Raw genomic sequence first — 27,113 nt, forward strand, 5'->3', positions numbered from 1 at the left:
AAGCGTCAGTGACGAAAAAATAAATAAATACATAAATAAAATAGAATAAAATAAAATAATAATAGCATGATTCTCCGAGCGTAAATTTTAAGAAATAGATGTGTAAAAATTACATTTTTTAAAAATCACATTGGTCATTTACTGTCCTGTAATTTCAAAAATACATGTTTAAAATGGTGGTTTTTTTCCACAGAAAACGTTTTAACACTATATATCTACTGTAAAAATAAATAAATAATGTAGTAGTAAAAAAATAGTAACTTTTCTTTAATTTTTATTAGTCTATTACCCAATTACTTTGATGTAGCATGAATACCCATTGGTGAGGCCTCATTAGTGGAGATGTCTTCTTTCTGTTTTGTTTTTGTGCATAACTTCTGTGTCTGGGCACTCCTCTGGATATTCTTACACCAGAGAAGAGCTTCTTAACTTTGATCACCACCTGCACTCATGTATATATCTATCTACTTAGCACTTTTAATTCTTATTCTTATTTTTATTTTTATATCTATTTAAGCGTTTATGACAGTATGTTTGCACTAAGCACCGCAGCAATTTCCTAATGTTGTAAACCTGCTCAACATTTGGCAATAAAACCCTTTCTGATTCTGATTCTGATAATGTTATTAAGGTCCATTACTTTGTGCAAGTTAATCTGTCCACAAGTGCAGAATTTATAATAACAGTTCTTTTTTTTCTTTTTTCACTCACATGTGTCATGTGTACATTATGGATTTACATATGTAAATTCATACTTTTTCTAAAATCTGGTATGTTTGAGTAACATTAATAACCCAGAACAGAGCAATACATAAAAACACAAACACGGCATTTCAGCTTGTGGAAGCTTGATAAAATAAGCTCCAAATGTTACAGCACTCTAAAGCAGCTACGACAAAGTTATCCAATAGATGAAGATAGAATTTAATTCATTGAATTTTTAGCCCAAACACTGGCTGGTCCAGTGTGCCTAAATAGTGAACCACTTCAAATTAACCGTGGGTTTTCCAAAGCGGTGTCCCTCTTCAGCGGCCTCCCCACCTTCACGGTGCTCGGGTCACATTCCAGCATCTCTCTGATCCAATTGTCATCCAGCGCTCCCTCTATGAACTCTTCCAGACTGATGATTGCTGCAAGGACGGGCACCGATTAGACAAACACCACTGGACTGACTGTTAATAATCTGTCTGTGAGGGTTGATACTAGTGAATGGAAAGTTTTGGGGCTAAATTTGGGGAACCACCGTCAGTAAAATATGCCTCTGTATATTATCCAGAGTATTGGTTGTCTTTAATTATATCAAAATGGAAAAGAGCAAATCATATCTTTTAGATGAACATTTTTGCCTCTTACTTATTTTGTGGGTTGAGCAATCCATTTGCATTTTGTTATTTTTAATCAGCATCAAACATGCTACAGTTTTGTCTTCAATTAGCCTTATTAGGCTTCAAGGATGTTTTTATTGTTTAAAGTTGTTACTAAAGATACTTTTAAAAACAAACCACATTTTAGTGGTGGATTTATTTATTTTTTTAAATTGGATTGTTTACCTTTTCTATAGAAACATATATAATCAACTTTGATACACATAGAAATAACATTGCAGTATGATTACACGCAAAAAGGAGGGAAAAGTCGCCACCTTTCCTCACCGTTATTGTCTTTATCTAATCTCACAAATATCCTGCTGGTGCATTCTTCAGCTGTAAGTGGGTTCGGTTTGGTTAAACCAGCAGCCACGTTCATCTTATAAACAGCCTGTCCGAACAAAGAAACGCACATCAGTCGAACTGCAACATCTGGCACATCTTCTGTTTTATATACCACGACACAGAGCCTGTACACCTGCATGATCTCCAGCATTTCCTCCTTTGTGATGGCTCCGTCTCGGTCTTTGTCATAGAGCTTGAATGACCAGCGCAGTTTCTCAACAGCTGAACCTTCAATAAGCATGCTGATGGCCATGACATACTCTCTGAAGTCAACCACCCCATCCTGACAAAAAAAAAAAAAAAAGCACCACACAGTTAATGTTTTGTTTCAGTTTTGTGATGCATGACTATGAAAGCATGTCCTTTCTTTTAGTTGTCTTCAATATGCCTGGAGAACTATTTCTGAAGGATATTCAAAGATTTTTGGATGTTTGCTGCCTTTTGTTCAGTTCTGTCAAGATGATCTCACAGATACGCCTTTAATTCACTGGCAGTGTGTTTGGGATCACCATCATGCTGAGAAACGAAGCTGTTGCTAATTAGTGTCTTTCCAGATGGTATTGTATGATGGATCAAAATTTGATTGTAATTTTTGCACTCTTAATTTAATCAATTTTGACAAGATCCCCACCACCACTGGCCGCCCCCTACAGAGCCTCCATTGCGTTTTAGAAAATGGCTCTACACACTCACTGTTGTACCCATCCCCTGACATGACCCCTACATTCTGACAATCATTTAAACATTTCACATTTGGATTCATCTCGCCACCAGACCTGTTTTAGCTGATTTTCAGTCCAGATCTTGTGTAATTTTCATTCCTCAGCCTTTTCTTCCTGTTTCCATTCTATATGAATGGTTTCTTCACAGACACCCTTCCACGAGACCATTTCTCTTTAACCTCCAAAGACCTGAACTCTTCCACGGCATGCGCTTTTAGTTTCTCTTTGATATTTGGGCTGATTGGGACCTGATGAATGTAAAAACAAAGAATTACCAGATTTTTTTTTTTTTTACCTAATTTTTGTTTCTAAGAAAAATGAGAGCCACATATGAGGATATTCGTTTCGATAGAACAGTAGCTGTATAATGTCCTCGTAAGTGGATATCAGGCGCTTGTAGAGCAAAATTGAGTATTTATGTCTAAATAACCCAAAATGTGATGTCCACATTTGTGGACACCAGGTCCTAGGAGGTTAAGCTTCAGCATGATAATCTAATACATGGATCAACTGAAGGCCCAGATGCATCTCTGAGCAAAACTACCACAAATTTATGCCTGTCAAAATATCTAATTTTTGGCACTTTTCATAGATTAAATGACAATAAACGCTTTGAATCTTGAATCTCTTTGAATCCAAAGATATTGGAACAAATTATGTACTCTTGAGACTGGCTCCCAGGCTTCCTACAGATACAATTTTAAATGGGCTATTCGTTAAACTTATGTGAAGACAACACTGGTTCATCCCTTGAATTAGGTGCCCTTTTATTGCCTGAATGATTCAGTGTTAAGTGAAAAAAATAATTCCTCTAAAATATTTCAGGCACAAAGAGTGAAAAAAAAGTGTGTTTTTCTATGAATACTTTTTTGGAAGACCTGGATAATTATTACTCAGGTTTACTTTAACCTCCTAGGACCTGGCGTCCACATATGTGGATATCACATTTTGGGTTGTTTTAGACCAGAATACTACATTTTGCTCTACAAGGGCCTGATATCCACTTACAGGGATATTATACTGCCACTGTTCTATTGAAATTTAAAGCCAATGTCCTCATATGTGGATCTCATTTTTCTTAGAAACAAAAATTAGGTTAAAAAAAAAAAAAAAATCACATAATTCACTGTTTTTACATTCATCAGGTCCCAATCAGCCCAAATAGCAAAGAGAAATTAAAAATGCATGCCATGAAAGAGTTAAGGTCTTAGGAGGTTAAAACTTTGCAATTCTGGATTTCATGGAGGCAAAAATATAAAGAAGTGAGTGGTGACTCAATACTTTTTCAAGACTCCTGTACTGTATAGACCTACTCTATAGAGTCATGCTTACCCCATTGCTGTCGAGCGTGCGGAAAATCTGTTCTGCATACTCTGCTGACTCACTGCCCACAGTTCCATCACAGAAATGCCTTTGAAACTCGTGAAGAGCGATTAGCCCACTTGGACACTCGATAACAAACTTTCTGCCACAGATAAAAACAACAGTTTGTGTTTTAATACACCAAAGGATTTGGAAAACAAGGGGAGTTTGAGAGAGGGGTCTGATTTGAGAGAAAATGTGTCTTAAATTGAGAATCAGTGGAATTAAGGTCAACCCATCCCCAACCTGTGTGGATTACATGTGTTTGAAAGCTTATTTACAGAGTGCGGCACAAGTGCCAAGATAATTAGGCCAAATGACATCATGGCAGAGTGAAGCTGATCAGTCCACAGGAGATAATACTTTACTTTGTTGCTGATGCTGTTAGTTTTGCAGATTTGCCTGCAAAAACAACAAATTCTAATCTGGCTAAATACACTGGAAATTCCTACAATGCTAAAATCAATAAGAGTAAAAATAAATGTATTGATCCCAAATTCAAGTACACTCTCGCGCTGATGGATGCTTATTTTAAATATGCTCAAACATTATTTAACCATGAAATTAGCACATGCGCAAGTAATTACAATGAGCGCCAGATTGCTCTAAAAACTACATTTCAGATTTTTGTAATACTCTTGTCTCTGGATGATGTCAGTGAGAGCAGATTTCCTAATGTGGTCAAAAGTTCCCATTCAGCTGCTGTTTATACCTGTTGTTTGGAGGGGCAGCCAATCAAAGCAAAGTTGGCTCAGGAGGCAAAACTGCTTGTTTCAGTCAGAGAATGAATTGAAGTCCAGGATAATAGATGTGCAAGGATTGTTTTGAACAAAAAATCTCTTTAAGTTGTTCTATAAATTTCATTCATTTTCACCCCTGTGTTGAGCAGCTGGATAAAACATGGACAGGTCACCCAGTCTAACTCAGGGCAACGCAGAGGCAATCACTCAGCTTATATTTACGCCCATGGTCAATCTGGTTTCAGGACTTCACCTAACAAGGACATCTTGGGACTGTGAGAGAAAGCTGGATTACCTAAAAAGAACCCACGCAGGAACAGGGAAACCATGCAACCTCCACACAGAAAGGCTCCACCCAGCTAGCAGGTTCAAACAAAGAACCAACTTGCTTTGAGTCTTCAGTACTAACCACTGCACCACCATGCCATGTCTGTTCCGTTCTGGGCATGAACGTAATAATCAATTTAAGGCTAAAGAAAATCTGCATCTGTTTTCAACTTCCTGTAAAAATTTAAGACAAATTCAAAAGCTTACCTGAACCATTCATACAGCTCTGTAACATATGACTTGCTTCTTCCACAAGTCCGGACAGCGGCTTGGCCCATACTGTAAAGACAAAGCAGCTCCGCACTCACCACTGACTTTACTTTGCAGAAATCCCAGCTTACGCTATGCTTTCTTAGTTGCTCCAAGCACTGCCTTATCACATCTGACAAATTACTCTGAGCTAATCTCCTCACATGAGGGGAGGTGGGGGGACAAAGAGAACAATGTAATTACTCAAGACAGTGCACATCACCAAGGGCCATGCAGACTGAAGGGTGTTTCTATCAGAGCCAAGAAATCATTTAAAAATAAATAATCAACCAAAGTTTCAGCTGAAGTTTCAGTAAACTAATATTTATTCACAACCTGGGAAGACGGCCCAGACATGTTGATAATAGCAGCAATAATCCATCAGACAACATCGTCTGGAGCCTGAATATCGAACATGACTAAACTTGTGGCAGAAACCGGTATGGACAGCGGCAGTAGCAAACTGGCAAATAGCCTGGAAAATATAACCCCAAGAGTTCAGGTCCTGCCTCTGGTGGAGCAACTGGCGCTCAAGTCTTGGCTTTCCATTTCAAATAATGCAATTGTTTTTAAAAATTAAATCAGTAAAACCAAAGCAACATGCAGCTACACACAGACACGGACATGAAATAAAACATTCCCTACCTTACAAAAACTATTTTATTCTGAACAGACAGAAGCAAAACATACACCTCTTTAAAAAGGTTCATCACTAATAAACCACATAAGCTGATGCGTTAGTTTTCTGGGAAAGTGGCGTTCACAAGAATGCAATGACATCCACAATACACAGGATGAAAAAAAATACTGACTTTTTGCCTTTCAAAAGGACCAGTCTGCATCTATGGCACAGCTTCATAGCTCTACATGTTCGGTTACAAAGAGAGCACTGATGCAACTACGTGCAGCTCCAGTTTCATCTCTGATGTGCACAGCATGCCACGTTTCATCAAGCTTATTCAGTGATACGTTTCAGCCCTCCTTTTAAAGTCTGCAGAGGCGCCACGTCGGAGACCGTTTCCAAAAAGCAGTAGAGGTTCATTTTGTGTCCAAAGGCACTTCAGACCGGACACAAGTAAGGAGGAGTCCTCTTGAGAGTTCAGCTGCTCCATCAACCGGCTCCTTAAAAATTCAAGCATTAGATATAACAGACAATTTTCTGCATGATCCACAACAAGCTTTTCCAGCCTCGAAATACGAGTTCTTGTTGAAAAATCTTGACGTGGCCTTCAAGAAATGAGGGGGAAAAAAGTATTCCCAAGAAGCAAACAGGAACTTTTTTTTTTTTTAAGACTGCACCGTTTCATTATAACGATTATGTGAAGATAACACATAGACGTGCAGCCTTTTTGACCCCGAAAGCTCAGTGGACAACACTGGTATATGTGGACAACTGGTATATCTCACACGCACGCACGCACGCACGCACACACACACACACACACATGCACGGTATAAAAATCCATGTGCCACAAACCAAATGATTTTGCTGGATTTCAGTAGTTCATGTTTTAATTTAAAAAAAATCTCCTTAAAGTTAAAGATTTCAGTTAAAAGAATGTGTAATCACTAAACGTTTAGACATAGAGGATTTATTTTTAAGTAACTTATAACAGGGGATGTATATACTCAAGTTGTTAAATTTCTTATAAAAACAAAGAACAAAAAAAACAAAAACAAAAAAACAGCCAAATGCAATAACTTTACTTTAATGGACCTATAAAGTAAATTTCTACATTATCTGGTCTCACCAGGATCTCAAGCCGACACCCTTTAATTTAGCATACGACAACACTTTGGTAACTCCATAACTAAGAGCCACTCATGGCCACGCTCAGCAGTGGATCACTAACAAATAGATCATCAAATCATGGCTATCAGAGGTTTCATTACTTTAGTAAAAAGCTAGAATGTGCAACTGAAAGCATGGCCAATCCTAAACTCTACATGAGGTAAATGGCAATGGGATCCATACTGCTCCGTGGACCATTCAAGTTCTCACAAATGTCACACCACAGCTCTGCAAATGTTCTACACTCAGGAGTCATGCACGTGGCTATTACACAAGAGGAAATAAAGGGGAGGGGGGAAAAAAGTTTGGAATGACACTTCTGCATAGCACAATCCCTTAACAAACATATCCATTTCAACCCTGTGTGCCACATAACAAGCACATAAACATGTTCTCAGACTGTCAGTGCATAAAAAGAAGAAACGATAGAAGGTATGGCTTACCTGCACGACTATAGAGACAACAATAAGAACAAAGATTCAGAGGTGAACAAGTACTGATACTACTTGTACAGTATGCAGGGAAGTGTGTAAAATCTTAAAAGTTGATAACTCCCTGACTCGCATCAGTCTCAAACACGTACTGAGAAGATGTGAAATGGGTTCGCTCTTCAGCCATCACTACCAACCCTTAATATCAGCACTTCTAAAGTGCCCTTCTGATTTGCATGAAGTTGTACTGTAGTGCTCATAAATGACCAGCCATCAAAACTGGCAGCTCATCAACTAAAATTTTTTGAAGGTGGAACTAGTAAATTCTGAGGCTTTTTATGCAACCTATCCCTTTAAGACACATGTGGCCTGAAGACATGGTGTTTGATATCATATCGACCCCACATATAAACAGCGACATATGTTAGCATACAAGAGAAGAGGTTACTACACCGTTTGTGAGAAAAATGTTCAGATACTGACAAGAGAAAATCTCAGAGCGCCACGTCTTTAGGTGACTCTCAAAGAGAGTAGAGGTTATGGAAGTGTGGTCTGCCGCGGTAAGCTTTAAACCCACGGTTTTGGATCCTGAGGGAAGGGTTGCAAAGCTTGGCCAGTTTTTTAGGGTGTCCTCTTGCATTTTAGTCAAGCATACAGTACCTAATGAAATTACAACTTTAAAAACAAAAGAAAAAAGAAATCAATTCAGTGCAATTGTTTTTTGCGTCACCACTCCCAACCTTTGTTTAAATGTAGGTGGAGAGAAATAGAAGCAAGGATCCAGAGCCATCATGATGTACATCATATCACTCTTCTGTGCGTTCACGGCTTCTTCAACCTTTCTGAGGCTGACGGCAGATTTAAGAAAGCAGGGAGGAGAGGAACAGGGTTTCAAGGTGAGTGGGTGGGCAGCTGCAACGTTTAAGAGGCACATCCTCTTTCTGAAGAGGGAAAGCAGGTGTCCCTTAATGTCGCCGATTCTGCTCCTGTTTGAGCAGCCACCCAAAAACTAGACAGCTTATGTGGAGAAGAGTAACTAATATATTAAATTTTAACAAAACAAAACAAAACAAAAAACAAAAACAGAATGCTGCTCCTTTGAGTAAGCTTCAAGCAGTTTCTGCCATCATCAAAATGAGGATCCGGGTGTTTTCCAGCGTGCCGTTTCACACTGTAATGCAGATTCTATAAGGACCAGTGCATCTCTTCAAAGTCCACAGCTTCTCCCAAGTTTGTGTCCGTCTCCAAAAGGCTCCAGATCACTGCCATAGCTGCTTCATCACTGCTGAGGCTATTCAGGCCTGGTCCAACCACGCTCTCCAAATCCAACTGGGAATTTTCTCCTGGGGTAAGGTGGAGTGAAAACAAAAAGGAAAAGTTACCAGGTTGCAATAGGGAAGAAATAAATACAGCAAGTGACTCAGTTTATTATAACAAAGTTTATAGACACGATGAGTGGAAGTACCCATAAGAGTCTCTCCTCCTGAGAATGCAGCACCTTGAGGCTCACTCTCCGAGCTGGACTTTCCTGGTATTTCCATGTCTGATGTTTCTCCATTTGGGACCTGAAGACCAAAAGGGAGCACACTATCACCCTCACATCACATCTTAGACATAGTTCAGCTTCTAAAAATGTTTTATGTGAGCCAGAATAGAATAGAATAATCCTTTAATTGTCCCACAAGGGGAAATCTGGGTGTAACGGCAGCAAGAAAGACACATATACAAACAAACAGTACACAAGACACAGAACTGAAACATACACAGTTTTTACATATTTACATCAAGGACAATGGTTACCAAAAACAGAGTACTGTACCGTTATTAAATTAAATAAAATTAAATACAGATAAGAGGCAAACCCTGGTTATAGTGTGAATCGGTTGATAAAATAGTGCAAGTTACAGCGCTGATGTAAACCTCTATGTTTGTTGGGAGCAGTTTTGATTGTACAGTCTGACAGCTGCAGGGAAGAAGGACCTGTGGAAATGCTCCTTCATGCATTAAGGATGCATGAAGTTGATTGGATTGATTGGATAAACAGCCGGCATGACTCACGCTGTTGCTGATTTGATTGTGAATTTGTGGGGACTTGTCCTGTGGCAGACTGAAGGGACTGACGTTACCACTGGAAGGTGATGAGTTCGTCCTAAAGGAAACCCACACAGAACAACTTAAAACAGCAGTATCCTTCATCTACAACAACACCAAGTAACCAGAGCATAGATGCCAATGCTGGACTTGTGTGTTTTTAAAGTAATTATATCCAGTACATACCTGTTGAAATCCAGCAGCTCATTGGCAATCTGGGTTCCTATGCTTCCGGCATATATCATAGTCCCAGGTGTGCTGGAAATGCCCGGTATAATAGGAGGGGACTTTTTACAGTCTGACAGGGAAAAAATAAGACAGAGCAGAAGAGTTAAATAAGTGAAAGGGGGGGGGGGGGGGGAAGGCCCCCTACAACCAAATAATGTGTTGATAGAATAATTTTATAAAGACCTTCAGAAGCCTTGGGATTGCTCGACTGTTCAGATTTATTTCCTGACCGACCTGCTCGACTGGGATCATATCTGGTCATAGGATGAGCAAAGAGAAAAATTCAAACTAACACACATATATACAGACGCACTCACAGATACATAAGCAAATGTACAAATCCACTGAACCATATACTCACGAGATGACTGTGTTAGTTGACACAATATATTCTAGTTCTTTGGTCCACGGATTTACAAAACTAAACCACTGACTTTGCAGAGTGACAAAAGAGCCGTATTTTGTTTTGAATTTGTAGCAGTTTGTCTCTATTTTTTCTTTACTCCGCAGCACTGTGGAAGAAAAACAGCAAGAGGACAAGTCAGAGAAACACTAGAAAACAGAATCTTTAGATAACGCTGTAACCTAAAAGTACATCAGTGATCACAAAATACAGACATTTAACACTAGAACCGCCAACAGGGACATATTGATCCCCTTGCTTTTAAAATCAGATAACTTAAACCAGTGGTGTCCAAAATCAGGCCTCAAGGGCCAGTGTCCTGCAGGTTTTAGATGTGTCCTTGATCCATCACAGCTCATTTAAAATGGCTAAATTACCTCTTCAACATGTCTTGAACTTCTCCAGAGGCCTGGTAATGAACAAATCATCTGATTCAGGTGTGTAGACCCAGGGTGAGATCTAGAACCTGCAGGGCACCGGCCCTCGAGGCCTAAAGTTGGTCAAGCCTGACTTATACTAAAACCATCAGCTAATTTCATGGCATTTTGTAAAATGGATTTATATATAGTTGCATAAAGGATTGACGCGTTCTGCATCAATGGAATGTAATACTGGGGTACAACAGGTCGGAGTGAACACATGGACAACAGAGTAAAAACTAGAGTAGAAATTCAGAGCAGAGCTGCCATGTCAAATGGGTTTCATGCTTGAGGAGATGAAGCGCTGCAGCCTGAGGTGGAGCAGTGTGGATGGTGTGCTAAACTGTCAGTTTTACTTTTACAGTAATTAATTTATTATAATGTGTTTGACCCCCCACCCCTCCCCCCATAACCATGAATTGGATAAGTGGAAGAGAATGGATGAATGGAGATATACTACTTAGTATTTGTTTGTTAATTAATTGTAATAATTTTGATTTAAAATCATTTGTAAATTTAAAAAACTTAAAATTTTACTGCAGTTTCTGCAGGATGGAGTTAAAAATAAAACAAACAAACAAACACCCACATTCCTGGCAGTTCTGTGTTAATTAGGTATCTATCTGACCTATATTAAACCTAAGAATGAAGCCATTTGTTAAACATGGAAATAGCTTTAAACATATCCAAAATAGAGGAAAAAAAACCCCATACATAAATAAAAACTGCACCTTTTCGATGTCTGTCTGCTAAATGGGGTAAGTCATCTTGATGGAAGTATTCGTAGCACGATGTCCCGAGCAATTCTTGGGGAAGATAACCTAGAATGGTCGTCGCTCTGTCAAAGAAAATTGAAATATAATTAAGAGAGATCCAAATATCCTATTACATCAACTAAGATTTCCTTTAAAATGGAAAAATTCATACAACATAAACATTTCAGACAGAGCAAGAACAGAAACATTTTTAATCTGTTAACTGAATGTTTTACCTACCACTTTTCTTATGTTGCTATAGATACACAAGCTAGTTGTTGATGAACACTATTATTTATGACATGAACTACAAATGAGGAAAGAAAAAACCAATAAGCTAACCAATTAGCTTTATAACAAATGCTAACCAGTTGTACATTAATAATGTGCGCTGGACTCTCTGGGACTTTTAAACATTAGGTCAGATTGAAAATCAATAGTTATTTTAAAAGTAAAAATCACCACAACTGCCACACTTTGACAATAAACCCCAGTTTTACCTTTGATCAACAAAGGTGAACTTGCCATCCATGGCATAGCGCGTGATGAACTCTGTGGGTTTAACTCGGACTTCTCCATTAACCTGGGGAGATGAGTGGTTGTGGACGCGTCCCACCGCCACTAGACAGCTGAAGTGGGAGCTTTCCTGCTTGTCCACTTCACCCTCCCCTTCTGCTCCCAGCTGACTGGTCGGCCAGCTGCGCATGTAGCCTGTACAGTGGACTGTGCAGTACTTCTGCGACTCTAAAAGCAGATGCAGATACAAATCAAAAGCAGAACACAATTAACATACTCATTAAAAAGCTTTTTTTGAATTTAGACCTAATAAAACCTGCTGTGTAACATCTCCACCTTTCTTTTTGGAGACATTTCCCTGGGATTCCTTCTCTTCCACTTTGATAGAAATTTTGTTATACTTCATGCGACAGAAGAATGAACGACGAGCACCCGAACACAACCGTGCTGCACCGATTGGAAGGTCAGCCTGAACCTGCAGACCGGCTAAAGACACGAGAGAAACGTTAACCGTAATCTCTTACACACAAAAACAGAGACAAGAATATTTGCTTTACTTTTAGCATCTATTAGCCGTTCACGAGGATATAATTCAGAAGCGGACAGCTGCTCCTTCACTTTTCCCATGTCCTTTGGGTGTATGTAATCAAACAGGCTCTGCCCAATCAGCTCCGCCTAGAGGAAAACAAACAGCTCATCAAACTGACCTAAGCAAGGCTCCTATGGCGTATATAAAAAAAAGACCTAAGGCAATTACTCCTTATGATGAAAACCCCCCCCAAAAAACCCAAAACACTGATGGTTAACTGTGACCCTTGGAGCACACCAGACACTGTGTGGAGCACAGATGGCTTAAATGACAGCTTAGGACTATAGTGTTATTTTGATCATTATTTTATAGTCTATCAACAAGCACACGAATACACTCAAAAGCCACTTTGTTAAGTACAGCTGTTCAATTGGTCATTAAAAACTCATCAGCTAATCAATCAGCAGCAACTTGATGCATTTAGGTGGTCAAGAAAGCATGCTGAAGTTCAAACTGAGCATCACAATGGAAGAAAGGGTGATTTAAGAAACTGAATGTTGGAAGGTTGTTGGTGCCAGATGGGCTCACCAGAAACTGCCATTTCTATGGTTTACAAAGCTATGGTCCGAAAGAGAGAAAATATCCAGTGCCCTGAGGAGTCTATTTCTCCTGCAACATTTGGATGGTAGGATTAGAAACTGGCATAAACAACGTGAAAACATGGATCCATCCTGCCTTGTGTCAACAGCTGAGGCTGCAACTGGTGCTGTAATGGTGTGAGGGACATTTTCTTGGATACATGAGAACACTGTGTCACAAATCTCAAATCATGACAATAATTTCACTCAGTGGCCTCAACAATCACCAGATCTCAATCCAATAAGAGCACCACTGGGATGTGGTCCAACAGGGGATTGGCATCATGGATATGCAGCCAGTAAAGCTGCAAAAACTGTGTGATTATGTTGTATCAATATGGATCAAAACCTCTGAGGAATGTTTCCAGCACCTTGTTGAATCAGTGCCATATAGAATTAAGTCAGTTGTAAATGCACAAAGAGATCCATCTGAGGTACTAGCATGGTGTACCCAATGAAGTGGCTGGTGAGTGTATGGCATCTTTCCAGTAATCACTTGTCCTGCAACAGACTATTGTGCACTAACTATTAGGACCAACATAACGATAGATTTAGATGACATTTCCATTTCTATTGAGTACTACAATACATAACAAATGCTGTGCACTCAAACATCTCACTACAGAGTCACCTGATGGTTGTGGATTCAAATCTATTTACATTAGTTACAAGATAACAAAAGCCATCTGGTGTGTCCCAGGTTTTCATAACAAAAGACACTGCAGAAACAGTAACAAATGTAAAAGTTTTACCCGGCTATAATTTAATATCTTCGTGACAGACTCTGAGACAAAAACTATTTTCCCACGATCACAGCCCACTACAAACAGGAACCCATCTGCAGCCTGCACGATAAGGAAACAAAGGGGAGAAAAGGGGAGCCAAAGTGATGAAATGTTCTAGAAAAAAATAGCAAGAGTTTGTTATTTAAAAAAATATATTTTTTTTACAGTAGTAATGTAGTTTATTGGCAACATTTTAACTACTTTGTTACACTGTTGTGTGTCTGCAAAGACAGAAACTTTGAGCCATGTTCAGACTTTTCTTTATAATAAAATTACATGAATAAAAAAAAAAAAAAAAAAGATGAGAAGCTTGGCATTGTTATTTGAAAAAATAACAAAATAATAATCTGCAGCATATGTGGACTCTACAGAGTGTTGTTCTGCTTTTTAAGGAAAGGTTAAAACATCTCCAAAGGGACTTGCAGGTTACACTTCATACCAGAGAAACCGTTAGATTTGTCACTTCTGCATTTACCTTGAGAACAAGGTGTTTGAGCTCCTCATCAGGAAGGAATGACGGTTTATAGTTGGCTTCAGAAAAAGAACTTGCTGAACCTGAAAATATACAGATATTACACAAAGTTACACAAATAAAAAATAATGATAATTAAAAAGAATACCGACGACTGCCAGTTCTGCTCAGCTTCCTAGTCGATGCACCTATGGTATGAATTTGAAAATCCTTGACAACATCCTTCTTCAGTTATTGTGTTGACAATCCCCCATCAGCCTTTCACAGCTCAGGGATATAAGTAACACTCCAGCACAATGCCAATAATCTAAATAACTGGCAGTTACCACCAGTAACAACAGAGTCAGAGTAGATTAATTGAACAAATTAAAAAAAAACAAAAAAACATTGAGTTGGTACCTTTGAGAGACTTGAGGTGCTGTACTGCCATTCGAAGCACAGTGAGTTTGTCCAGCTTACGAGACATGGGGTTACAGGTGGGGATCATGGCTGAGAGCTTGTCAATCAGATTGTTCATTTTGTCCCGTCTCCTCTTCTCAATTTGGCTATGTGGCTCCCTGCAGACACATGAATTCAGAAATAATGCCACAAAAATAGAAACAACTTTTCTGCTTTGCCTTTACAGACTTGCAGTATATTGCAAAACTTGCTGGCCTTTTAAGATTCCCATGATCTTGTAACATTTCTGGTAAAGTTTTATCAGTTAAGTCATACTCTACCTGAAGCATTTAACTTTGACATGTTGGTCCTCTCCATCTGACCTGCAAGTAAAACAAAACTGAAATGGTTTAATGCTGATTAAAAGCATACAAAAAAGGTATAAAGAGGTGTTAGCACCTGAAGAAAATCCTTTAGGACTTCAGAAAATTTCTTCTCAACAAATTCCATGAAAAGCAATACACCAGCAAGTAACATACTAAGGCCTCAGTTACACAGGCTTAGAAACCAGCCAGTGACCACCAGGCAACCTCTGATCACTAGCAGATTGCTGCAGAGTATTTCCTCACCAGGTGGCAGGTGGCTGCTTGAGTCTGTTGGTCAGTGAAGAGTGAAAACAGTCAACTGCAAATGCTCACTACCCAACCACCCATCTGTACTGAAACTTTGAAGGCAAACTATCTCCATTTCCAGTTTGGATTTTCACACTTTCAGTACCGTATTGAGTAATGAGTAGTCAGCAAGTGTTTGCAGACAAGTCAGCGTCTTCCATGCAAAGTCCTGGTGACTGCAGCAATTTGCAAGCGATCAAAGCAATCACAAGGAGGTCCTTGGTACAGAATGGTATACCTCTTTGAGACCAATTTCTTCTAGCGACAGCCAACCACTTGCCATCCAGCTGGGGAATACACACTTTTCCCAAAGCGACCTGTGGTTACCAGAGGTCACTGACCAGGGCTCATCAACACAATTTCATAGCGACTGCCAACAAATGCTCACAACTAGTTGGGGAATGCTAATTTTCTAGGCTTGAAACTGAGGTTTAAATACTACCATCTCTAAAAAGTAGGTCTAAAGCTTCATGTAGCATTCCTCTGCATCACATTGTGTCATTTATCAGTTAAACTGTACCTGTTTTGGTCATCTTCCATATCTACATCAGGGACTGAAACACATTTTGAATCCCTAGAAAGAAAAACAGCGGTGCCTGTATTAACAACAAATATTAGTGTGGGTCTTAAGATTTAGATTTTCCTGAAGCAAGCAGTCCCATACGTACTGGTTGTCCACGCTGCCCTTGCGCTTTCGGGTTAACTCCACGCTCAGGGACATACCAGCAGCTGAGGGTGGGGTCATCAGGCTGGGCAGAGACACAGAAGTACTTTGTTCTTCCTCAACCAGCACATCATCTGAAATGCAACAGAAGTGTACCTGGTCATAAAACATGAGGAATTGATATAATTTTCCAATACAATATAAGAGACCATGCACTACTGCAACAGATTGCTCCACCTGTTTATGCTGAGCTAATATATAATAAAGATGCCAAATATATGCATATGCAATGGCGCTGGCACGGCTGGCAGCCTTAACTCAATTTCCCTCGGGATGAATAAAGTATGATCAATCAATCAATACTACCTTCTGGCTTTAAAAACAATTTTAAATACTTGATACAGAAGTTACACATACAGATACATTGTGTGATTTAATAGGGACGTAATAACTGGTTCTCAAACTGTCAGGTAGGCCCAGTGCTATGGAAGTGGGTTAGTGGACAACCAGGGGCAAAATATAAAGGCAGTTTAAAAGAATGTGTGAATGAATGATACATTACTATTGAATACAATGCAAATAACAATTCTATGTCATGTCGTAACTGAAAGATGCACTTAGCCAGGTGCCCCCACAACAATGGACAACACCACAGAAAAAGGGTTGTTCAAGTGTAGCTGCTCTAACTTGACTTGTGGTAATCTTTGTTATCTCGAACATAAGAAGTTGCATTTTTATTTGAGAGGATTTATTTTTAGAGCCACTTTTATTAAGCCAAAAGCTCGTGTTTTAGACTATGCAAAACACTCAATTGCAGCCATTTTCCCTGCTACTGATGGCTTTAAATGATGCCAGTAAAAGCAGATATTCAAAAAAAAAAAAAAAGAGCCAGACCCACCCACCTGCTGTTCAAAAGTTACATTTACAAGAGGCAGAGAATCAGCAGAAGGTTGTCTTTAAAGTAGAATAATGGAGCTAAAAAAACTAGCTTCAGGTGGTCACTGCATCAAATGTCTGAGAATAATTTTGAACTGTGAATCATGCAAAGCTATTCTAGTGAAGTGCAGGAATACAAATACGGAGCTGGAAATTAACACAAGCACCTTGAACATTAGCCCAAAATAACAAAAATGAAGCTTTTTTTAAAAAAAAAAAAAAAAAGCCTCACAGTTTTCATATTACTGGATCCTATTGGTAAGGTCATCTCCCTAAAGGTGAAGTGGGTTTCCAATAATATTTGCCGGTGAACCTTCAGATGTTAATGAATCCAGCTCATTATGTTCCTACGGCTCAAAGACTTGGCCATTAACCAGCCTTCAGAGAGAAAACAGCATGCTGTTAATGCCTGATCATAGCTCCCACAGGGATGTATTTGAACTGAGGCCAACGTGTGCTAACAGAGACTTATAATGCACAAACTGCTTTAGTAGAGCTGTTCAGACACCACTAACTAATAGCTCTACATCTCTACACTGTATAATCTATTGTGGTATAACATGAGCTGCCATGACTGATGTACACATGGTCTCCGAGGCACTCAAGTTTGTACGCGTGTGAGAAATTGATACAATGGCAAGAAATAGCCAAAATGTGGCTGATATCCATGGCACCTAGTTTTAACAGTTTCACACTGTCTGTGACCCAAAGAGTTGTTAACAGATTGACTGAAGCTTAACTTTTAATCCCGCTCTCCTCATCAGATTCTGTTGGATTACAGAGAAGGCGAGTACTTGAATGGACATCAGGCCATACAAGCATCCCCCTGTCAACTCCCACAATCCCTCTCTTAAGGTCACGTGCCCATTAATTTGCTCATTCACTCAACACCTGAATGAGCATCTGCTGCACCCAACTCACCCTACACCCTGTGCTCACACAATGGCAACAACATGAGAAATGACTTGTTTCTCATTAACTTTAAGTTATACTTTCAACAATGTTGCAACAGCTGCCACTGAACATTAAATGGTGAGTGTTTTCATTTATAGAACAACAACAAAAACAGAGAAATGGGAACAGATGTGCAAGAGTGGAACATAAAGGCAAACAGTCTGATCAAAATAGGTCATAGGATACTCTGTTCCACCCTGCTCACACATACACCCCGGGTCTGCCCAGTAAGTTTGCATTCTTCAGTCATTACCAGCTCAATAGCTTAAATGATAAGGCCCAACTTCTGGTCAAACATTTATAAGGCACGCAGTTAACTGCATGATGACTGTGCAAAGGAAAGCATAGATATACATGTTCCATAGAGAAGAAACTTATAAAACAATAAGGTGATATTTATTTCAATATAGGATTATTGGATTTTGCTTTATTTGCCCAGCAGATAAAGTTTAGTTAGTAAACTGTGGCATTTTGAGCTACTCCCAATAACAGCACAGAAACTGTGAATCATACCCGAGTAACAACTTGAGATGTGTCCCTGCTTGTATCATTTTTACAGACTAGAGATGGCACGATACCACTTTTTTATGTCCGATACCGATATCATAAATTTGGATATCTGCCGATACCGATATGAATCCGATATAGTGTGTTTGTTAAACAGTAAAACTGTTTTTTTAATATCTTGCTGCATTTTGTATAAGTTCATACTCAAGTTAAAAAACCAAAAAAAAAACCCCACTGAAGCTATTCTGTTATACCTGTATGTAAAAAATACACTGCACCCAAAATATTTCATAGTTCAGCAATACTGATCAATCTAATAAACTTAAACCTACTCAAGCCTTCCCATTCTGGTATTTTAAAGAGTACTTAGAAATATTAAGCAACCCAACTAATAGGGTTGCAAACTCCCAGCAAAAAAACAATAGGGAAGCACCCCCCACCTCATGATGCTTAATCGACGTAATCAACTTTAATTTGATGCAGTGTGGAAAAAAAAATGCACAGAAATAAATTATTTTTCAAGAATAATTAAATAGATTCAACATCTTTTTTCAACAGAATTGCAGACTGCACAGATGGTACCTTCCCAAAGGAAAAAGTAGTATAGCTCTAGAAAGTAATATTAAATAAATTCTAACAACAGCTTATCAAGCTTAAATGTGCTGCTGTTGTTCAGCCGCTGGTTTCCTCTTTCTGGTGCAAAGTGGGCCAAAAACAAAGAAGAGAGACAGACTCGCGACAGAAAAGCCGATCAGCTGATCACTGATCAGTTTCACGATTGAAGTAGCAACAGGAGAGAGAAGAGGCAGTCACTCCATATATCGGTTGTTAAGCTTAACGCTGGAAGGCTTTACAAACATTCAGAGATGAACTTACACTCTTGATTTACTTCTCTCTGGGATCACTTCCTCGGAGATGAAATGCTGGTTTGGTAGCGAGGCTACAAATACACACAGCCGCTCTATCACGTGAGCACACTGCTCCGAGGTGCTACGGTTATGAGCCGAGTTACAGCATGTTGCAAGTTTTGTGAGGTGCTTTTTTGATATTTAATGGATCGGATTACATTTTTTATTTCTATCCGATATCTGATCCAGTAATTTACGTCAGTATCGGACAGATACCAATACGTAATATCGGATCGGTCCATCTCTAATACAGACCCTGGCGACCTTATAGGATTAAATAAAAGCACCAGTCAAACAGACCTAGAGAGTGGTTGTCAGAAGCCTCCAGGGACCACTGTCAACTAGTCGGTGAATACACACTTCCCTACCAACCACTAACTCGATCACATCCAACATGGTGGACAATTCTTGATGCAGAAGATGATCTCCAATATTTGATTATTTTTAATATAAAATATTGTATGGAATTTAACATTTTCTTTTACATGTTGGTTTGATGGGTTGTCCCAAAAGACAGGAGCAGACGTAATGGCATTGTTAAAAGCTTCACCAAGATTGGTGAGTCCAGACCTGATTTTAATTCTGAAGAAACACATGGTTAAGAAAGTAAATGGTATGAGCATGTTTTCTTCAGCCAATTTATTTTACTGTTCTCAGGTCAGCGCTATATTGCACTTAATAAAAAATAAATTGCTACTCATATTCCTTCATGCCTTCTTTTATTAAGATGCTAAATGTAGACTAGTAAACGTTCTTATTTACACTTGCTTATATGCAATGCTGTGATAAAAGTATTTTCCCTATTCTTAATTTTTGTTTTTGCATATATGCCACAAACTAATTTAATGCTACATAAAAATACCCAGAGTCAAAATGCAGTTTTTAAATGATGATTTTACTTATTAAAATGGAAAAAGAGTTATCCAAACTTACCTCGCCCTGTGTAAATTGCTCCCTAAACCAAAAAACTGGTTGTGCCACCTTTGGCAGCAATAACTGCATTCAAACGACTGTGATGACTGACAATGAGACATTTGACAATCAGGAATTTTGGGCCATTCTTTCTTGCAGAACCGTTTTAATTCAGCCAGATTGTTCATGCTAGGAAAATCCTCCACACTGTTTAAAGACATGCCAAAGCATGACACGACTACTCCAAAACCTTCACTTTGCTTGTTTGAGCGATTAAGAGGCGGACTGGCAGGTTTGTTTCTGTTCACAGTCTCGCCCAGCCCCTTTTTTATTGTTGAATTGTGAACGCTGACCTTAACTGAGATGAGTGAGTTATGCAGTTCTTTAGGTGCTACTCTGGATGAGTTGTCGATTTGCTCTTGGGAGTAATTTTCGTAGGCCAGCCACTTCTGGAACGGTTCACCAATGTTCCAAATTACAAAATGAATAAACTGTTGTTGGACTCCCAAAGTCTTGCAAAACTGCTTGATGTCAGTAACTTTGCATCTCAGACATTTCTTTAGATTCCGGCATGATTTGTTGCTTTTGAGATCTTTTAGCCTACTTCACTTTGTTAGACAGGTTCTGTTCAAGGTTCTGTTCTGTTTTTTGATTTTTCTACTATGTTGAATATTAAAAATGCAATCAGCCTAAGAAATCAGGAAGTAGGCACACACTTTTTCACAGCACTTTATAAGTCCTAATGTTTCATGTTGAATGTTAGACTGGCTATAGTTGAGGCGGTAGACCAGGTCTACTAATTGGAAGGCTAGTAGCTAGATCCCTGCATAACAAAGTATCCTTGGGCAAGATACTGAACTGCAAGTGGCTCTCCAGTGCATTCACCAGAGTGTGTAGAAATGTTTCACTTATAAAGAAAAACCATAGAAATAAAGTGCTTGTATGAAAGATTGTGAATTGGTGAATGAGTCCTGTTGTGTAAAGTGCTTTGAGTGCTCAAGCTGAGTAAAAAGTGCTATATAAGAACTAGTCCATTTACATTTATAAGATTACTTTGAAGGTGTTCTTCTAATTAGACTGCCAAACAGAATTACAATTGCATGGCAGGATACTGTAAACGGACAAAGCTTCAGTCAGGAGAACAACTGAGATAACACAAGTCTGCAACCAAAAAACTGCATACGATTTTTTTGATTGTGTCTTATAGATTTTTACTCACTGAAACCAAGAAAAATATTTTAAAAACTGCATCTTGTCAGGTTTTCTTGCAAAACTCACATTTTTAGTTGAATTAACCATACAATTTCCCTTTTTAAACTGAAAAAAAAAAAACAAAAAAAAAAAAAACACGTTTTCAAACCCCCCCCCCCCCCCCCCCCAAAAAAAAAAAAAGAACAACAGCAAACAAACAAAAAACTGTACATGATGGGGGGAAATGGAGATCATTTTTGCAGACCTGTGTAATCCATCCACAATACAAGGTTAGTCATTAATATACTGCTGCATGGTCTGGGCAGTAGTTACATCGTAAGGTTTTAAAAACTGAGCTTTAAAACGTGCTTATAGTGGCAATAAAAACCAAGAGAGGTCGGCAATGATCACTGACTTTTTTTTTTCTGGGGGGGGACGACACACACCTTGTTCAGATTAAATATAGCAAGGTACAAAGCATTAAATCATGTTTAAAACACAACAGCCTTAATAAATGCAGATTATTAAGGTTCTATGACATCCCATTCCATTCAGTGCTCAACTGAACTGTTAAATGTAAAAATATATACAATTGTGGGATTTGTATACGCACTATAGATTATGGCACTCACAGTGACCTAGGCAATGTTGATATAAAGCTTTATCAACATTGGTCCACTTGTCCAGAAGAAGATGATAGGTAACACACACACACACACACACACACACACACACACACACACACACAAAGCTACAATCATTATAGTATGATAATGAGTGTCAAATATTTGCAAAAGGCACATGTAAATAAATGTAACTGCTGCGTTTCAGGCCACCTTTTGCAAAGTATTTACAGTAAAAAAACAAAAACAAAAAACACATTGGCTCAATATTATTTTGTATATGTATTACTACAAAATAATATTGGTTATGGGCGACCGTGGCGACCGGAAGGTTGCCGGTTCGATCCCTGGGCTCTCTGTCCTGGTCGTTGTGTCCTTGGGCAAGACACTTTACCCTACTTGCCTACTGGTGTTGGCCAGAGGGGCCGATGGCGCGATATGGCAGCCTCGCTTCTGTCGGTCTGACCCAGGGCAGCTGTGGCTACAACTGTAGCTGCCTCCACCAGTGTATGAATGTGAGAGTGAATGAATAGTGGTATTGTAAAGCGCTTTGGGTGTCTTGAAAAGCGCTATATAAATCCAATCCATTATTATTACTACAACCTGAACACCAGTACAGTTTACATCCTAAAAGTTGTCTCAAATTGCAAATTGAGCAGTGTGAACAAAAATTTAACCTAGGCCAGTAGCAACAAGTTCAGTTTGAGCTCACTCACTCTTGCTGGATAAGGGCCCCATGGGCAGTTTTCAATTTGATATTATGCCTTTACTGGACAGTTAACTGTTTATATTGCGCATGTCATGGATTCAAAATGGCAGTAGTTATGTGGCAAGCAGTACTCAGTTACTGGGAGCTTTCAATACAGCAGAGCAGAGGAGGCTATTATCTCTTTTATTACACACACACACTTTCTACCACTATATAATCAATAGCTTTAGTTTCAGAGTATGAATCTTTGAATATGAGACCCTCACTTAATGGAAAATGAATTTGAAAGAGTGTTATTTATAGTAAAAAGGTGTCCAATTCTTAAATCATCTCGAGCACCCTTTTCTTTTATGGTTCCAGCTGCTTTACTAACTACTCATTTCCTATATACTATTCCTTACTTTACCATAACATTAAAGATTGTGTGTTTAAGTGTATTCTTTAATGCAATATTTTTATCCCAATGAAGCATATTTGAGGGAATATAACAATAAGCAATAGCTGAAGGTGATCATGCTATTTGACCTAGATTACGCTCACATGACATGTTGCACATACATATATACACACATGTATGTATGTACATACATATTTATACACACATGTATGTATGTACATACATATTTATACACACATGCATGTATGTACATACATATATACATACATGTACATACATATATACATACATGTATGTATGTACATACATATGTATACATGTATGTACTTACATACGTATACATGTATGTACTTACATACATGTATATACATATATATACACGTATGTATGTATATATATATATATATATATATATGTATGTATATATATATATATACACACACACACACACACACACACACGTATGTACGTACATATATGTACATACATACATGACTTCAGTTCTTATTATCGGAATTTATAAACTACCATTTACGAATGATATTCTTTACAAATGTTGGCTTTGACTCACCAAATTACACTATATACAGTTATGTTTATTTTTATGGGCACTGGTCTTTAGTTTGTACTAAAATCAACTAACTAAAGGGTTCCGAGTATATTTTACACTGTGTAAAGAGACCGCGGAGCATTAAAATGAACTTACAGAAATGTCTGCTTCATCCAAGCTAATGTAAGACAAATGGCCGAGCTGAGTCAACGGATAGAGGCACCGACCTTAGTTGGGCCAAAATAGCAGCAAGCACTGACGCTGATTAAACACCACTTTCATCAGAAAACAGAACATAAGCGTCAGAAATATCGGCAAGAACGATCTGTCCTTGGCTATGACAGCACCTCCTCTAACAGACTCATCTTAGCCGAGTGTGTAGCCCCGGCCTCGCCTCGGTGCCGCTGCTAAGCTAACATTTACGTGGTTTAATCTTTCGAGTTAGCATTAACAGGCATTAAAACACACAATTTACATATAAAAACCCTTATCCTTAACTGATAAACACGCAAGGCGGATATTTAGCGCAATTCGCAGAGTGGTATCGCTTAACAGCGTCGTGTTGTCTTACATAAATGGCATAGCGTTAGAGGGCGAGCTTGGTCTACTGATCTACTGACCTAGTTTTTGGAATAGCGCAAAGTTACAGTCAACGAGCAACAAAAGAACTGCCGGAAAAACATCGCTTCTCTTTTCTATTTCTCCTAAATGTCAGTGCCGCGGAGACATTTGAATTTCACCCCTATTATTCAAAGTGATAATAGCTTTAACATGTTTGAATTACCTGCCGGTTCGCCTACCGCTCTGTCACCGCCGGTAGCCGTTGCATTCCTGGCCGACATGGCTGGAGCCGGAGCCGGTACGCTGGGGCCCGGGACTCCAATGCATGGATGAAGCAGTCGACTCCTACCAGATAGTGTTTGTTAGTGAAGACGCTGCGAGAGGGGGGCACAAAACGAGCAAAAATATTCTAAAACCCGCTTGTTTATCGCTAATGAAGATTTAAAAGCAGAGGGACGGCATCGAAACGTGCACAAAGGTACTAGAGCGAAGTGCAATTAGGACATAGTAGGGAAACACGGAAGACAGAGCACAGTCTCCTCCTACCGGTTCACAACCAGAATCACCGCTGTAGCTTCACCGACCTCCCGTCAAAATGGCTGATTGGTTATCCCAATAACCATATAATAATAAAATAATAATAAAAATAATAATTAAAAGCACTCATTTATCCTGACAAATCCTGGGACAGTTAATTAGTTAAAATTCCAAGTTTAAGGGAGGGGGTTCGGAAAAGAAATCTTAATAGAAAATGAGCATAAAGAAAAGCTTATTAATAAAGTGTCTGATAGAGCCCCCAAAAGAGATCAAAAGTCTCAAAGCAGCCGTGCATGCCTGTCAGAGTGACACAGAAAAACAAAAGGAACAAGTTTTTGAGACAATACTCGAGGATCCTAACAATATCAAAATCTCAAACTTTTCTCAAAGTTGGTTTTAAAGTATGTTTAGTTACCTAATTTAATGAGATAATGAGATTTAGCCATTACCCCGATAGTTCCTCTTATTAATAATACTTCATATTTATTATTACAATAATTATTATTATTGCATTCAAAGTGCTTTAAACAACATGCCACATTTACCCATTCACACAAGCACTTTCTTCTATGCTTTAAGTGCTTTCTATCTTTCTATCTAGGCATTCACACTCATATGGGTGCATCAGAGATAAATGTGGGGTTAGTATCTTGCACAAGGATACCTGGCATGCAGACTGGGATAGCCAGGGACCAACCTTCTGATTAGTGAGTGACCTGCTCTACCTCCTGCGCTACATCCACCACATCCTTTCCTTTGTCTTTACATTAGTTCAGAAAACAATTAACAAATAAAATAAAATATAACATACTTGGATCAATTGATCAATACTCTTGTTATTTATTGGACCCATTCTGGCTGTAAACATAGACCTAAGACTTTATTAGGTCTATGTATAATATGTATAATAGAAATGCATATACTATTATATATTGTACATATATTTATTAGTTTTAGATGTAGCCATTCTTGTATTTTGCTTGTTTACATTATTGTATTTGCACAACTCTGTTGCTTGTGAAGCTCGCACACAAGAATTTCACTCACATGTGCTGTACCAATGTACCTGCACATGTGATGTGACAATAAAAGTGATTTGATTTGATTTGATTATTACTCCCACATCAGGGAAATTCACTTGTTACATCAGCACATGGGACAGGAAAAGAAAGTGAATTAGAGATAAACATTGGGAAAAAAGGGGAAAAATAGTGTATAAATCGTCCAAAATACTATACTGTGTACAAATGATTACATAGATATTTTTTTTTTTTATGTGTCCATAAATTGCAGTGGGAGCGATGATGCATAAACCAGTGGTTTTACAGAAAGGCAAGCAGAGACAGTTTCCGCACCCCCAATTAAATATACAAAAAAACCATTTTCCTCCACAATTTACATTAATATAGATTGGAGCAGATTATGAAATACCAGAGAATTTTGCTTCAATCGTTATCAGAAACAGCCAGCTATTATGTCAGTTATATGTCTGTAACTTAGGTTCCCTGAAGAAAAGAAACAAGGTACAACACGTATAGCATGGTACATTACACCCTATGTGTCTTGGCTGAAGACCCTTGGTGCTATATGCCAGTGAGTAAGCTTCTATAATCCAGTGAGACAGCAGGTGTTTGGACAAAGGTCTACCTCTGGTTGGATTAGCAAAGCAATCAAAGAACTGTTCACTGTGAGACCTCTGCAGCCCCAGCTAGTCACATCTCAGCCACAGGTCTGCGCACCATCAGGACCTGCTTAGCACGAGCTGGAGGTTGTCGCTCCTGCATGTCCTGCGCAGCCACTGCATAGATACAGTTGGGTGTCATCTACTTAGCAGTGAAAATGTATGCTATACCTTCTAATGATACTGTCTAAGGGAAGCGAGCAGAATTGGTCCTAGCACAGAACCCTATGGAACTGCATAATGAGACTTAATGTTTGAGGAGGACTCTCCATTTACATAAACATGTCTGGCGTGTAAGTCTACAACTCTGCTTCCGGGTAGTCTGGATATCTGGGGGTGCTCGCCCGCTGCTGTTGCGGCAACGTGGACATGCTGGAGGACATTAGTCCAGTTCCTGGGCCTTTATCTCTGGTCATGATTTTAAGAAATGACTGCTGCGTCATCTAAAGTGGGATGGATGCTGTGTCTCTTAACAAGACCAGGTTTCCTCCAGAAAGTTTCCCAATTATCTATAAAGCCCACATCATTTTATTGGACACCACTCAGACAGCAATTTAAGGAGAATATGGGCCTAAACATGTCACCCCTGGTCAGTTTTGGGGAGGGGACCAGAGAAAACTACAGAGTATGACATTGTTTTTGGCAAAGTTACACACCGATTCAATTAATTTTAGTGACCTCTGGGTATCATTGCTGCCAATGTGAATTATTATTTTACAGAAATTATGTTTATCCTTAGCCAGCAGTTTTACATTTCCCTCTG

General features: G+C 38.9%; 2 protein-coding genes across 5 annotated transcripts; both read right to left on the reverse strand.

Annotated features, from left to right (window-relative positions):
- Nucleotides 1-575: 575 nt before the first annotated feature.
- LOC113026965 (guanylyl cyclase inhibitory protein) lies at nt 576-6,583 on the reverse strand. 2 transcript variants are annotated; one of them, XM_026176306.1, is made up of 5 exons: nt 5,071-6,583; nt 3,767-3,899; nt 1,846-1,995; nt 1,653-1,758; nt 576-1,130 (listed from the first exon to the last, which is right to left on the reverse strand). In XM_026176306.1, the coding sequence occupies exons 1-5, from the start codon at nt 5,139-5,141 to the stop codon at nt 988-990; spliced, it is 603 nt and encodes a 200-aa protein (XP_026032091.1). In that variant the 5' UTR covers nt 5,142-6,583; the 3' UTR covers nt 576-987. The 2 variants fall into 2 exon arrangements, with proteins under 2 accessions (XP_026032091.1, XP_026032090.1); XM_026176305.1 differs by having other exon boundaries at nt 1,653-1,995.
- A 104-nt stretch (nt 6,584-6,687) lies between these two features.
- bmal2 (basic helix-loop-helix ARNT like 2) lies at nt 6,688-24,685 on the reverse strand. 3 transcript variants are annotated; one of them, XM_026176302.1, is made up of 17 exons: nt 24,356-24,685; nt 15,889-16,018; nt 15,741-15,794; nt 14,891-14,932; nt 14,571-14,728; nt 14,175-14,254; nt 13,667-13,759; nt 12,305-12,422; nt 12,084-12,233; nt 11,732-11,975; nt 11,208-11,314; nt 10,016-10,166; nt 9,838-9,908; nt 9,613-9,724; nt 9,394-9,484; nt 8,801-8,900; nt 6,688-8,678 (listed from the first exon to the last, which is right to left on the reverse strand). In XM_026176302.1, exons 1-17 carry the CDS (start codon nt 24,411-24,413, stop codon nt 8,521-8,523), a joined length of 1,917 nt encoding a protein of 638 aa, XP_026032087.1. In that variant the 5' UTR covers nt 24,414-24,685; the 3' UTR covers nt 6,688-8,520. The 3 variants fall into 3 exon arrangements, with proteins under 3 accessions (XP_026032087.1, XP_026032089.1, XP_026032088.1); XM_026176304.1 differs by lacking the exon at nt 24,356-24,685 and adding an exon at nt 19,158-19,180; XM_026176303.1 differs by lacking the exon at nt 13,667-13,759.
- Nucleotides 24,686-27,113: the final 2,428 nt, after the last annotated feature.

The sequence above is a fragment of the Astatotilapia calliptera genome, chromosome 7 (genome assembly GCF_900246225.1).
Source record: "Astatotilapia calliptera chromosome 7, fAstCal1.2, whole genome shotgun sequence".
Lineage (NCBI taxonomy): Eukaryota > Metazoa > Chordata > Actinopteri > Cichliformes > Cichlidae > Astatotilapia > Astatotilapia calliptera.